Source organism: Cervus elaphus, chromosome 5 (assembly GCF_910594005.1).
Source record: "Cervus elaphus chromosome 5, mCerEla1.1, whole genome shotgun sequence".
Taxonomy (NCBI): Eukaryota; Metazoa; Chordata; class Mammalia; order Artiodactyla; family Cervidae; genus Cervus; species Cervus elaphus.
In genome coordinates this window covers 128,074,961-128,089,423 of record NC_057819.1, presented here as the reverse complement: position 1 = coordinate 128,089,423, position 14,463 = coordinate 128,074,961, and the positions used below count along the sequence as shown (strand labels likewise).

General features: G+C 50.8%; 1 protein-coding gene across 2 annotated transcripts; it reads left to right on the top strand.

The window, feature by feature from the left end:
- Positions 1-33: 33 nt before the first annotated feature.
- KCTD2 (potassium channel tetramerization domain containing 2) lies at positions 34-13,881 on the top strand. Of its 2 annotated transcripts, XM_043905585.1 has the most exons (6): positions 45-500; positions 2,165-2,273; positions 4,441-4,532; positions 8,501-8,596; positions 9,998-10,123; positions 11,316-13,881. In XM_043905585.1, exons 1-6 carry the CDS (start codon positions 159-161, stop codon positions 11,343-11,345), a joined length of 795 nt encoding a protein of 264 aa, XP_043761520.1. In that variant the 5' UTR covers positions 45-158; the 3' UTR covers positions 11,346-13,881. The 2 variants fall into 2 exon arrangements, with proteins under 2 accessions (XP_043761521.1, XP_043761520.1); XM_043905586.1 differs by lacking the exons at positions 9,998-10,123; positions 11,316-13,881 and adding an exon at positions 9,076-9,990 and having other exon boundaries at positions 34-500.
- Positions 13,882-14,463: the final 582 nt, after the last annotated feature.

The following is a 14,463-nucleotide window of genomic DNA, read 5'->3' as shown; positions in this document are numbered from 1 at the left end:
GGGGACGCGGACGCTGGTTGGGGGCGCTCCCGTCTCTCTCCCGCGGCCCCACCCCCGCCGATGGGCCGGCCCGGCTCTCCCTGCCGAGAGATGGGCCGGCCCGGCGGCGCGCGGGCAGCAAGCGGCGGCGGCGGCGGCGGCGGCGGCAGCAGCCCAAGATGGCGGAGCTGCAGCTCGACCCGGCCGTGGCGGGGCTGGGAGGGGGCGGCGGGAGCGGGCTGGGCGACGGGGGCGGCCCGGGCCGCGGGCCCCCCAGCCCTCGCCCCACTGGCCCCACGCCCCGCGGGCACGGCCGCCCGCCCCCCGCCGCTGCCGCGCAGCCGCTGGAGCCGGGTCCCGGGCCGCCGGAGCGGGCAGGGGGCGGTGGCGCGGCCCGCTGGGTCCGGCTGAACGTGGGCGGCACCTACTTCGTGACCACCAGGCAGACCCTAGGCCGGGAGCCCAAGTCTTTTCTCTGCCGCCTCTGCTGCCAGGAGGACCCGGAGCTGGACTCGGACAAGGTGCGCCCCGCCCTCGGGCGCGCCCCCGGCCTTCGGACCCCCTCGTTCCTCTTTGGCTGGTCCCCGGATTTCCTGCGACGCGCTTCTCTCCGGCGGGCACCTGGGGCCGGGACCCCCTCCTCCTCATCTTTCCCCGCCAGCCAGCCCTGGGGGCTTTTCTGCCCCAGCCCCAGACGCACGCAGAGTTTCTCTCTGACCGCACCCTTCGTTCTCAGCCGCTGCTTCCCCGCACTGTGTCCACCCTCACCCGTGAGAGTCCGCTCCACACCCCATCTCCCCTTCCTCTCTGCACCTCATCCCAGCCCCTCAGGTCTGCATGAGTTTTCCCCCGACTTCCTCGTTTCCCTGGTTCCTCGTCAAGACCCTCAGCGCCTGTGGCAGACGCATCCAGAATTGGGTCAGGGCGAGCTAAGGCATCCAGGTAGCTTTCTGAGACTTCCCCTCGGACCCCTCTGCCCAGTTGGGTGAAAGCCTGGGTGTGATGATGGCTTCGACAGTTGCAGGAAGCGCTTGTCATGATCCCGCACTTCTTTCCTGTGGTCCTGCTCTCTGGGCTCATATCTGGTAACTGTGACTGTTTTAGGTCCCGGTTTGAGCTCAGATATATTCCTAGGAAAGAGGTTGTCCTTTACCAATGCAAACCTAAGCTGACGGATTAAGACCAGAGAAAATGAAACCCAAAGAGTACCGTTGGGCAAGACGCATGGCTGCTAACCAAAGAGTTGAGAGGTGACAAGACACTTAACCCATTTTCAGTTTGAGCTGTTTGATTTTTTTAACTTTACACGTTCATCTTTTAGTTTCTGACCTAAAAGCATCGACTGTTGCCTACATCGCCTGTATCCCATGTAGCACTTAGCTGTTCCCTTGCAACAGAGTTAGGGTTAAGTAAACATTGGTTAGTTTCATTTATTCATCTGCTACCTTTCCTATAATCTCAGATTGAAAGCAAACTGTCCTGCCCTCACTTAAAAGAGTTTTCCAAAACCTTGCTTATTATAAAGGAACGATTTTATCTGTGCTGAATCTTTGTTGCAGTAGAAGCCAGTTTCTTCTTGTTCCCTTTACTGTAAAGATGAGTAGGATTAATAGTGGTCAGAGCCAAGTCCCGGCCATGCCAAGCTTCCTCTGGGCACAGATCTGGAGTGTGTGAGTTACAACTGCCAACGCAGACTCCCACTGCCGTTGGCCCTCAGCTCAGGAGCACTGCCAAATAAACAGAGGTTTTCTTAGAATTAGGAATGTGATTCAGGGACAATAGAGAAGTCAGAATGTCTGTCTCAAGCAGAAACTTAGATCACACAGCTATGGCATTTTCTTCCTCTGTTTCTTTATAACAAATATCCCACAGGAAGAATGTTGGTAATTGTATCTACGCTTTAGCTTACCCAAAAGGCTGAGAAGAGATTGGTAATCGTGTCTGAGTAAAGATTTTAGAAGTTCAAGTCAACGCCTAGATAATGAATATGACTATACGTCTGCAACACCCTCCCAGAAATGATCTTGAAGTACAAGACCCGTAAAGCTAGCCTTCTTGCCAGTAGTTAGTAATAAACATCTAATAGAACTTGCCCTCTCACTTATGAATTGTGACAGACAGGTGGAGACCCTGCCCTGACTTAACATGAAAGCTCCACAGTGATACCCTTGTGTTTGGTTGGCAGGACGAGACAGGGGCCTATCTGATTGACAGGGACCCTACCTACTTTGGTCCAATCCTAAACTACCTCCGCCACGGGAAGCTCATCATTACAAAGGAGTTGGCAGAAGAAGGTAAGGACACCTTGTGCTAGGCATCTTCAAAGTTCAGGTCAAATCTTTAAAACTATTTCATAGATTAGAATGTATTTTTCGTAGGTTGTTGTTTTGTTTGGTTTTTTTTGGTGAGGGGAGGGCTATACTGTGTGGCATGTGGGATCTTGGTTCCCTGACCAGGGATCAAACCTGTGCCCTCTGTGTTGGGAGCACAGAGTCTTAGCCACTGGACCACCAGGAAAGTCCTGAGATTTGAATTTTGAGATTTTCAGCAGGCTCACGTGCACAGGAAGCAAAGCTTTTTAAAAATAAGTAGGGAGCCTCCAGTTACCTAGTCTAGTCTGAGAGGGTCTTGAAGGAGCCCCTTTGTTCTTGTCCTCCTTTGGGGGAAGGAAGATACACAGCTCAGCTTTGGAGGTAGAGTTTTTTCTGGACCTGCAAAATTATCAGGACCTCTTTTTGCATTGACTTATTACTAGCAGTGAATATCCACAGCCTGAAACGGCAAATCTCTGACATTTAGGTGTTTATTCTTTCAATTTTAGTCTGAACTTGCAGCCGTTATAAAAAAAAGAATAATGAAGCCTTGGCCTCATTTAAGACTGGTCTCATGCTTCCTTGATTTTTGCATCTGACCTAATTCATTCTCCAGCCCATTGTCAGGGGCATCATTAGTTGACTCATCCTTTTGGTTTGTAGGGCACATGGACTATAAGTGGGTCTAGACGTCTTTCTAAAAGGCTATCTTCGTCTCACTGAGACATTCAGTTGAAGATGGGAGCCTGTCCCTTGATGCAGGGCACCCTGACCTGGGAGCATTCTCTCTGCATAAGAAAGTTGAAATGGCCGTGCTCGCTAATGAAACGGCTGAAGAACACTGCTGTTACAACCTGTCAAAAGAGGAATCGGTCTCCCTTTTTATTTTTAATGCCCCCCCCCCTTTTTTTTCTTAATGTTTCAAATGCATACAAAGTAACTGGAATAGTAAAATAAATTCCGTGCACCCACCATCCACAGCAGTTACCAGTTCATGGGTAGTCTTGTTTCTTCAAAAGAAGAATCTTAAACATCTTTTCTAATGCCTTAAAAAAATGATTTTGAAGGGCAGAAATAGTACAAGAACTCCCTTTATCCAGATTCACCAAAATCAACAATTTTGGTTATATTTGCATTATCATTCATTCATTCTCTCTCCTCCTCCTCCCCCCTCCTTCCTCTCCCCTTCTACAGTTTTATTTCCGAACTTCTTGAGACTAGATTACAGACTTGACCCCTTAGTGCTTCGCGGTCTATTTCTCAAGAGCAAGAACATTCTCTCATGTAACCACCATATAGTTATCAAATTCAGGATGTTTAATATTGATAAACACTTTAACTATAGCTTACATTCTAATTTTGTCAATTGTTTCAACAGAAGTCTTTATAGAAACTTTTTTCTTCTGGTCCAGGATCACACATCCCATTTAGTTGTCCTGTCCCAGGCCTTTAATTTTGTTAAGCATGGGATTCTTTTTTTTTTTGGACATGCCACACAGGTTGCAGTATCTTAGTTCCCTGACCAGAGATTGAACCTGGGCCCTCAGCCATGAAAGCACTGAATCCTAACGATTAGACTGCCAGGGAAGTCCTGTGCATGGGATTCTTTCATTGACTGCTTTTTACATTGTTCAAATAACATGCATCTTGTTAAATTTGGTCCACATAATTTTTTTTCCTTTTTTAAACATTTTATTTATTTTAAATTGAAGGATAATTGCCTTACTGGTCCACATAAATTTACACTTACACAGAGAGAGAGAGACATTGGTCACTTTTAGGACAAACTGGGTAGAAATTGCAAGCTCAAGAGTTATCCAACGGGACTAGCTCCAGGAACTGAGTGCCATATGGTCAAGGTGTCCTGCAGATGATGAGCAGGAGCAGGAAGAGCCAGGGAAGGTGGCAGGTGGGAAACCACAGGGGTGAAACAGTAAACGGAGCAGACTCTCGTGACTGCCTCGCTGACGTTGGGGAAAAGGTCACAGATACCCAGCAAACAGCAAAGAAGCGTTTACAAGGCTGCAGAAGGGAGACTAGACTTACATGTGAAAGATGCAGTTCTTAGCAAGCACGTATTCTCCAGCCTCTTTCTGCTGTTTTCTGGAGAGTTCACACACATCTAACCACAGGTCGGTTTTCCTTCTAGGCGTGCTGGAGGAAGCGGAGTTTTACAACATTGCATCTCTCGTGCGACTGGTTAAGGAAAGAATACGGGACAACGAGAACAGAACTTCACAGGTAATGGGTTTTGAACTCTTAAGGGGAAAATATCCCACGTGTCAGTCTTTGTCCCCATGTCTGAGGTGATCAGAAACGGACAATGTACCGTTTGAGAGCCTTGCGTCTCCCCTGTGAGCCGGAGGTCTCCGTGTGGCATACGGTCCATCTGCCAGACAGGCAGCACATATTCCACCAGACTTGTTCAGAACAGGGAAACAGAGGAGAAATCACAAAAGAACGAAACAGGCCCATGTCCCCTTAGAAGAACGGGAAATAGTGGCTGCTCGCCATATGGCAGTGGGAGGAGTCGCCGAACTTGAGGTTCAAAGCCTGTTCTCTCCAGCAGAGCATCTGCCTCCCTCCATGTCCACATGGGGGCCAAGCGAGGTCTCGCTTCTACCTGTTTACCTGTTGGCTTCTATATGAGGACCAGCCCTCAGCCTGTGACCATGTCACAGCCAGCTGCTAACAGACGCTTGCATGGCATAGACTTGGCACATGGCTTGTGGGTCACGCTTCTAAGAAAATAATACCAAGGTTCTCTTTTAGGAAGTCCGGATTTTCTTAGATACGGTGACAAAAATCCACCTGAATTTGCTATGTAGTTTGAGCAGGGAAGGCAGTGAGGCACACTTAGCTCATTTCATGTCACATTGCCCATCGTCAGTCTTAAGCAAGTGGCCACAATAACTTCTGTTAGGCCCTAGGGACCCCGACTGATGGGAGGTCCTCAAGAAGTTTAAAGTCTAGCAGGAAAAACAGGCAGGAATTTTGAGAGGGTTTGACTGCATCAATGGGACAGAGTCCAACTCCAGGCTGACTTCTCTCCTGCCCCATCAGGTACTGGTGATGGTCGCTTTCTTGAGAGCTAATCTGTTGCAATACAGAATTTCAAAAGCAGGAACTTGTTTCTCGCATGTTCTGTGTTAGACTTCATGTATCACATTTTTTTCTGGCTCTGAATGGAGTTATCTGGATGACCACCTGGCCCCTATGATGAAGAATGGACTCTGTTCTGCATTTTATCTCAGCACTTTGCGAAGGTGGAAAGGAAGCTTACTCATTTAGTTCTTCTCCATCTGGTCCGTGGCTGAAAGGCGCTTTTTTTTTTTGGTGCTGAAACCTGGGATGAAAGGCTCCTTTTTAATGTTCAAAGATGAACTCATAGTTGGTTTGCAGGTTACCATGTGAAATATGATCTAGCATCACCAATTTTTTTGCCATCTCCTGGTATATTTACGTGGCTTCTTTCACTATTACAGATACGTAATAGCTTAGACGTTCTGTGAATCTCGTCCATCCTCAGTTTTTCACATTAAACAAAAAAACAAACCTTTGATTGCTTAATATAAGTTTTGTTGGTACCATCAAGTATAAAATTTGAAACCATTCAAACCATGGCACCTGAACACTCTGAATTCTTCACCGTCAGTGAATTCATTGTGAGGTTTTTATTTGATGACCGTAATTAAGTTAATTAGTTTTTTCGATTTTGAGGCTCATGGATTTATACCTAGCTGGAAGCTTTTTTATTCTAGGAATGTCAAGACCCTTTTGATGTTAATTGACCTTTCCACCTGTCCCCTTTATTTAGTGGGACTCTGGGTGGGCAGTGGATTTGATGTCCCACATCACCTTAAGGCGGAGTGTGGATTTCCGTGGCTGTCTCCTCAAACTCGGCGTCTCCTTCACCTTGCCTGTGTTGAGAGGAGACACACCTGGCAGACAGTCAGGTAAAGCCCAGGGTGTGGAGGACCTCCTCCACTTTTCCAGTGACCTCACTTCACTTCCAGTGGCTGCCACCATCCTGTTACTTTGCCATCCCCGGTAGCGTTTTTTGCTGTGAGATGGGTCTTGGTGCCTTTGAGAGTGGCGATGGTTTACTTGGAAAGAGGAGAGTAAAGAGCCGGTACAGTTATCTTAAATAACTGGGACTCTGACAGCTGCAGCCACTATCGGGTCTTTGCGATGCCCTGCATCTTACAGTGTAAAACACCTGGTTGTTCCCGAAGTGTGTGGCTAGGGTAATTGAAATTGTCACAAGATTTGTCCTATGTTTTATATGGAAGGAATTTTCTTTTTTTCACCTTAGCACATTATTGAATGGAACCTCGCTCAGAAGGACAGAGTATATGAGAAAGACTGTATAGTGTTGTCAGGCAGATGTGGGCTCATATCCCAGCTCTACCTCCAGTCCACTTAGTCGCCACACTGCTTGGGCAGGATATTGCGCCCTGAACACCAGTGTCCTCCGTGTAGAAAGAAGCTGACACCTGCCTTCCAGGACTGCAATGAAGACTGGAAGAGGAGGGTGCAGCCCTTGGGGCCTATAGCCCGTGGGACTTAGTAACTGTTTTTATTCATCCAGCATTTCCCAAATTGTTCTAATTTTCTAGACAGCTGAAGCCAACTCGTCCTTTTTAAAAATAGGCTAAGTTTTCATCATTCTTAAGAAGATGGTCCAGATTTTCTTAAAATCCGATAGAAGGTAACTGACCCCTCTCTCCATGACCAGGCGTCATTGTTTCAAACCTGGGCTGCTCTTTGGTTCTCTCACCCTCTCGGATGGGCAGTAAGTGTGCAGCTTTGGACCCAACACCGATGGTCCCTGACTGCTAAATACCGAGTCCTGTGCGCCTGGAATTGTCCTGTGAACAGGAACACATCTGGTGAGCCTGCTCCCGGGCAGCCACCTGAGCCGTCCCACAACCGGCTTCTCGTTCCCTGTGGGCCAGGTCGCAAGTGTCGATGTAGGTCAAGTGTGGGGGCCTTCGTGCTGCAGCTCTGGGGCGTCCATCTCAGTTGCTCAGCCTTTTGGCTTCCTGATCTAGCTCATGTTCTAGAGAGTTGAGTCTGGCCAGCACATCTCATCTTTGACACCGTCCAGATAACCAACAGTTTGGTTCTGTCCTGACACTGACCACTCAGAGTCAGTGTCAGACTCCCCAGGGCGCGGATGCTAGTTGGGATCTGGGTTCCCACAATGCCTCCTTCATGTTCAGTAATTCACTAGAATAATTGGTGCAACTCGGGAAATGCTATACTTACTATAGTTTATTATGGAGGATATAAATGAAGAGCCAGATGCAGAGATTCATGGAGTGAAGGCCTAAAGGGTCCTCTGTCCCCGTGTAGTCCCCAGCTTCCATTACCCCCTCCCAAGCACAGGGATGTGTTTGCCAACTTGAAGCTCCCTGAACCGCGTTACTTAGGGGTTCTTCAGGATGCTTCATTCAGTAGGAAAGGTTGTCTATATCAGTGGCCTTTGGTGATTGAACTCAATCTCTGGTCTCTCCTCCTTCCCCCATGGTCAGGGAGCGGGGCCAAAAGTTCTAACCCTCTAACCCCCTGGGTCTTTCTGGTGACGAGCTTATTAGCATACAAAAGACACTGCTGCGATTCAGGAGTTGACAGTTTTTCGGAGGTCTGTGCCAGGAACCATACGCTTGTCTGTCACAGGAATGTTACCATGTAACACTGAAACACTTTGACGTAGCTTCAGCAGAGGGTAAAATAGCTTGAACATTTGTTCACTGTAGAGTCCCTGTTTAATGTATTGTTTCCATATAAGGTATCATTCTCAGTAAACGAAGATACAGTCTACATTTTCAGCATGTGTTAGCTATAAAGACTGAAGAAGAAAATGTGACCTTTTTGTCCTGAGGAATTTTACTCTGTTTTCTCCTTTGGGAAATAGATGAAGTCATAAGTTTATCAGCATGGTTGCTCACATAATTCATCCTTCTGAAGTTCAAGATTATTTTGTTTTATTCATGTTCTTGGACCCTATATTTTCTTTCTTTCCCTGGATAAGTTTTTATTGAGAAACTACAGTGCAGCTTGAACGGGGGTAGTGGGTGGCTGCCAAGAAAAAAATTGCAAGCACACTCCTTTCCAGTCTTTCTTCTTGTGAAGAGCTTCACCAAGGCAGCTGCAAACTGTGTGTCCTTGAAACCGTTGCTCAGGCCTGTGTGTGGTTGTCGCAGGGCCCCGTGAAGCACGTGTACCGAGTCCTGCAGTGCCAAGAGGAGGAGCTCACGCAGATGGTATCCACTATGTCCGATGGTTGGAAATTCGAACAGGTAATGTTTCTTGGGGCTTCCCTGGTGGCTCAGTAGTAAAGCACCCACCTGCCAATGCAGGAGACGCAGATTCGATTCCTGGGTCGGGAAGATCCCCTGGAGAAGAGAATGGCAACCCACTCCAGTATTCTTGCCTGGAGAGTTCCGTGGACAGAGGAGCCTGGTGTGTGACCGCCCGTGGGGTCGCAGAGAGTCGGACGCGCCCTGGCAGCTAACCAACGTGTCATGAGGTGCATCTCAGCCTAGGAGGCCACTCTGTCACCACCTGTAGCCAGTCGGTCACCCTAGGAGTCCAGTAGGGCCAGGGGAAAGAGGCCTTCCATGTGCAGTCTGCATGGCAGGGTGCGATGAGCTGGGTGAGACTGAGAACAGTGTCCTGTCTCCAGGCTCTATATCCAGAACTTGCTGTGATTCTGCCCAGAGGGAGCCAGCCAGCTTCTTTAGGCTTGAAAGTGCCTCTTTGGGTTTTTCTCCTTCAGGGATTCCTTTCAAAAGTGCGTTGCTGACACATTCTAGAATAAGTAGCTGAAGAAGACGAGGGTTCAGCAGTGACCCTCCCTGTTCACGCGGCGTGGTGAGCAGGCATGGCATGACGGGCTCAGACGAGCTGGAGCCTGGTGAGGTCCTTCCCCATCAGCCTGTGGGTTTCTGTTCTGTAGCTTTGTGCTCACGACCACGGCATCGAAACAAAGCATCTGAGAACCAGGATTTTACTGTTTTCTTCCATTAGATGGCAGAGTTGTTCATCTGTTGTCTTCAAAACACACAGGGAGGCTGAGCATGAGTCGAACGACAGTATTATAAAGCCAATGAATCATGCTTGTTTCTGTGTAGAATTTAAGAGGTCAGCTGAACTGTCAACATTTGCTTACCTTAAATGAAAGTTACTGGGTCAACAGTATTACATTATAGACCAAACACAGGTATCTCTCTCTTCAGCACCAATACTGGGTGACTCCTCACAGTTATCTTCCATGGCAGAATCAATTCTGTGTATCCCTTGTTCTTGTTCAGCTGTGGGTTGCAAAATGTCATACTTCCACTCCAGAAGTATTTTTTCCCTGGTATAAAATTTTAAAGACAAAGTTGTTTGTGTGTTTGCTTGTTTTTTTAAGAGTGGGTTTTTTTTTGTTTGGTCGGATGGTTGATTTTGTGGCTGTGCTGCATGGCTTAGTTCCCCAGCCAGGGATGGAAGCCAGGCCACAGCAGGAAACCCTTGCCGGTGATGCTGTGGTGAATAACTGGGATCCAGGTGTCCCCTGGGGCCTTGATAGTCCCAGTGAGTTCTTCGTCCGTTGAGAAGCAAAACAACAAAGCTCAGTCAGGAGGAGGGTTTGATTCGTGTGGCCCTTAATTATTTTAAGATCCCTGTCCAAATGTTGACCTGTCTTGTTTGGTCAGCTCATCAGCATCGGATCTTCCTATAACTACGGGAACGAGGATCAGGCAGAGTTCCTCTGTGTTGTCTCCAGAGAACTGAACAATTCTACCAACGGCATTGTCATCGAGCCCAGTGAGAAGGCCAAGGTGAGTCGCTCTGCCTGACGTTCGTCTCTGACTCTGCTCCCAGCCCCTGCTCAGCCCTGCCTGAACTGCTGCTCACCAGATCATCCCTTTCCATCTCAAGCCAGCTTTGCTTTTCCCTTTCGTTTTGACCTTTTGACTGTTGTCGTTTAAACCAGGATTTTTGAAGCAGTGACATAGGCTTTTAGTTTAGGACACGTGAACTAAAGTAGGGTAGTCTTTTCCCAGGCTCTGTCAAATCAGTGAAAAAGAAAAGCTAATGGCCACTGATGCCTATAAGGTGAGAATTTTGAAACTCAGAGTTGGAAGGATTCTGCTTTTATACTTTGAAACTGTTCTCTCTCTCAAGAGAAAAGGTGTTTGGTTACCTCTGTGACACCCCCCGCACCCCAACGCCCTGAGGTTACTGGAAGCTTGTTGCACACTGCTCTCTTCTTCCTCCACTGTGCCACTCACACACATCCCCACAGTGAGTCTCCGTCATCAGTGTGGGGTGAGCCTGGCTGTGTCCTTCTGCTCAGGAAAGGTGGTCCTCCTCCGTGTGAGGTGGTCCTCCTCTGTGTGTGGTGAGCCTGGCTGTGTCCTTCCCCTCAGGGAGGTGGTCCTCCTCTGTGTGTGGTGGTCCTCCTCTGTGTGTGGTGAGCCTGGCTGTGTCCTTCCGCTCAGGGGAGGGGGTCCTCCTATGTGTGTAGTGATCCTCCACCGTGTGCGGTGGCCCTCCTCCACATGAGGTGATCCTCCTCTGCATGAGGTGGTCCTCTACGGTGTGTGATGAGCTGGCTGTGCCCTTCCGCTCAGGGGAGGTGGTCCTCCTGCGCCCACAGTGGTCTTCCACCACGTGTGGCGAGCTGGCTATATCTTTACGCTCAGGGGAGGTGGTTCTCCTCCGTGTGAGGTGGTCCTGCTCCGCCCGCAGTGGTCCTCCACCACGTGTGGGGAGCTGGATGTGTCCTTCCGCTCAGGGGAGGTGGCCCCACAGCACATAAGCCCTGCCCCAGCGTCTTCACACTGCAGTGCTTCAGGGGTTCTGCCTCACTTATCGGGGTAACGGGTGGTCCTGCTGCTGCTCCACGGGGTCCAGAGGGAAGCCACTCCAGTCTCTTTCTCCTCCCTCAATGGGCTGGGAAGCCACCCCGCCTATAAGCAGTGTGCACCTAGAGTCCAAGCCTCAGTCTCCCCCACTTTCCCCTTCTAGATTCTTCAGGAGAGAGGGTCTCGGATGTAAACTCCGAGTCCTCAGCGACGAGCGCGCCCAGCCGAGCTCCTGTACAGTAACCAAGCTACTGCCAAGCCCAGCCGCACCTGGCCCCCAGCGGAGGAGAGTTCTGGTCAAAACCAAAGGAACCCCACCCCCACCCACAGGAACCCGAAGGCAGATGCCACTTTCGGCTGCACAATACCTTCTCAGAAACCTGCTTTTCTTTTCGTAGCCGGTGTTGTAACAAACCTCTCCGAGAGTACTGGGCTGGGTTCCCAGGTGGAGCTCATCTCGGGATGGGGCGGGGAGGAGGAAGGCCTAGGTCCTTGCAGATGCTGTACTTCCCCGAGGCCGGAGCGCGAAAGATGGTTGTCCTGATCTGTGCCACGCTTTCACCGGAGTGTGCCCTGTTGGACGTGGGCAGCCGCTTCATCACACCACCTTTCTCTCCCACACACCCCAGACTCCTGCAGCAGACGCAGAGGAGTCTGGTTTAGGCTGCTGAATTGAGGTTTCGGTGAAGGATAGAGTCTCTAGAGCACCCCCACATTCCTATGAACAAAGCCTCTTTGAGGAGGGGAGGATGGGGGGTCGCAGCTCTGGATTCAGGCCACCAGCTGCCCCATGTTTGGCTTGCCTCATTCGCCTACAGCAGCTGGCACCCCACCCCACCCCCCACCCCAGATAGCTCACCTTCTCCCCAGGAAGAGGTCCGAGGCCGGCGGTGTCCTGCACCGAGTCAGACACGCAGACTGGTGGGCGCTGTAGGTGTTGGTGTAACTGCTTATGCAGCCTTTGCTTGCCCTCAGTTGGCCCGTGTTCCTTCCCTGACTTGTTAAACTGGGGCCGAGGATACAGGGATTTTGGACCCTCTGGTGCCTTGGGGTGGAGATGACCGTTTCCTCTGAAAATTGCCAAACGTGGTAGGTTGTAGTATCAAAAGTGGCATTGTTTTTGTGGTCGTCTCAGAAATGCCTTGATTGAAAGTGCGATATTTGTGTGTCTTCTTGGTTTCTGACCTTGGCAGTGGTTGTGAGCCCACGCCGTCCGCCGTAGTGTGTGTGCGTTTGCCGGGCGGGCCCAGGACCCCCTCATCTGTCCGACCCTCGCCGCCGCTTCCTTCTGTGGGGGCCGAGGCATTGACGAGCCAGTGGTGTTCGATCAGGAGCCAGGCCTCGGAGCTCGTGACGGACTGCTGTCCGAGCGTCTGGGTCTGGGCAAGCAGTCATGGGGTGCAGAGGGGCCCGAGGATGCGGGCTTTTCCCCGGTGAATTTTAGTGTGGCAGGCGGTCCAGAGAAGGGGGAGTGCCCGTGGGGAGCACTTTGTCCATAAGAGACCCCGCAAGCCCATGGCTCCTAGCTGAGGTTCCGTCTGCCACCCAACTCAGCTGCTCACCGCATGGGTCTGGGGTCAGGGTTTCTTTAAAGTGACTATCGACTGTGCCAAGTGTCTTTGAGCCTGTGACTGGTTCCCTCAGACAGGAACCTCACATTGCCCTCACACGTCCGTGTGTAGAGTAGGGGAGAAGTGTGTCTGGGCGCCTGCTGACACGCCGTGTCTACACCCCAGCGTGAACGTGCCTATCGGCACCACGGACGTCTGGCCCGTGCCCAGGATTCTTAGAGCTGCAAAATGTTAGAGGAACTGCTACCTACAAAAACAGTTGCCCCTGCAGAATGGTTGCAGGTGTCCATCCTGACATCTTTCGGGGGAGAAAAAAAAGATTTGAACATGTCAAGTTAAAGCTGCTGTCAACCAGAGGCTGATGGGTGAGGAGCTCTGGTCAATGGGAATAAGCACCGTCAGACTGAAAGGAGGCAAGCCTTGGCGTCTGGGGCCTCAAGCCCAAGCAGACCCGCAGGAGCGAGGAGGAGGGGGAGGCTGGAGGGCAGGGGGGCAGCCCCTCTGGACGCGTCTTTCTCATCATGCTTCGCACAGGTCCACCGTGGAGTCCGCGAAGCCCGCCGTGCCCCTCGCTGAGCGCTCTGAGGGACCAGCAGAAGCCTTTCCCCAGGTTCCCTCCCCCGGGCCACCAGCGACAGTCTCAGTTGTTTCAGCGCTCCAGGAATCTGAGAGGGACTGTTTCTTAAGGTTTCTGGGAGTATTTCCCCCAAGCCCTTCGTGAACCAAGTTGGTGTTTTTTTTTTCTTGAAAAGCCGGCTCCCTCGGGGAAAGCCCGGCTGACCATTCCAGAGAGAGGCCTGGCCATTGGCTGGGGGGGGGGGGGGGGTCACGTGAGCAGTGCCCCACGCTCTCTAGCTGCCCAGGGCTGCCACGCGGGCGACGCCGGCCAGGCAGGGCCCAGCCGCCTCTGGAGTGACTTCGTTTATGCACAGTTCTAACTGATCTCAGGGGAGTCCGTGAGGCTTAGAGGAGGAAGAGACAGATGCTGAGGGGAAGGGCTGAGAAGTCACCCACACCCTCTGGGATGGCCTTAGAGCCAGGCCTTGGGGGCCATGCCTGTCACTCGTGGGTGCCCTTTGTTGCCGCGTGTGTCTTTGAATAAAGTCTGAAATGCTGTGACCCTTTTCCCCCCTCTTGTCAATAAAGACATGAAACAGACTTCTGAATCTTTAAACTTTTGGTGTGCGTTTCCCAATACTCACAGCTCCTGGAGTCCTCCTGTCTGTCAACATTGATGATTCTCACACTGTCCTCAGGAGATGAATGTCACTGAACCCTTTGCTAGCAGAGCTTCTTACAGAGTCCCTGTTTCTCCTGCTGCTAAGACTGCCTGGGGGGCCGGGGAGGAGGGAAGAGGCTGGACCTTCTTCCTCCTGGTTTTCATTCCACTGCGTCTGAAAGGATCAGAGAGTGCCAGGGGACAGAAGGTGGGACAGATGGGCTTCCCGCAGGAGAGCAGGAAGGAGATGGGGAGGAGTAGGAGATGGTCTTTAAGGGAAAAAAGTCTTCCTGGAAGAGGACAGGTGATGGGGTGCCCATTTTCTCTGCCAGGAGGATGAGGAAGAATGTGAGGTGAGAATCCAGTCACACAAGTTTTAAGTGTTGATCCTTAAGTCATCAGGCAGGGTGTGGGATCTTCTCAAAGAGTTGGGTCGTCCCTCCTACAGGGTGCTAACAGCTGGGGAGGAGTTATATACACAGAAAAGCACTGAGAAGGGATGTGGCTGGAACAGCTCCAAC

Excerpts from the sequence above, each read along its gene's own strand:
- KCTD2 (XM_043905585.1), top strand. The coding sequence starts at position 159 with ATGGCGGAGCTGCAGCTCGACCCGGCCGTGGCGGGGCTGGGAGGGGGC. Across the intron at positions 501-2,164 it reads CGGAGCTGGACTCGGACAAG|GACGAGACAGGGGCCTATCT; the intron begins GTGCGCCCCGCC and ends TTTGGTTGGCAG. Across the intron at positions 2,274-4,440 it reads AAAGGAGTTGGCAGAAGAAG|GCGTGCTGGAGGAAGCGGAG; the intron begins GTAAGGACACCT and ends TTTTCCTTCTAG.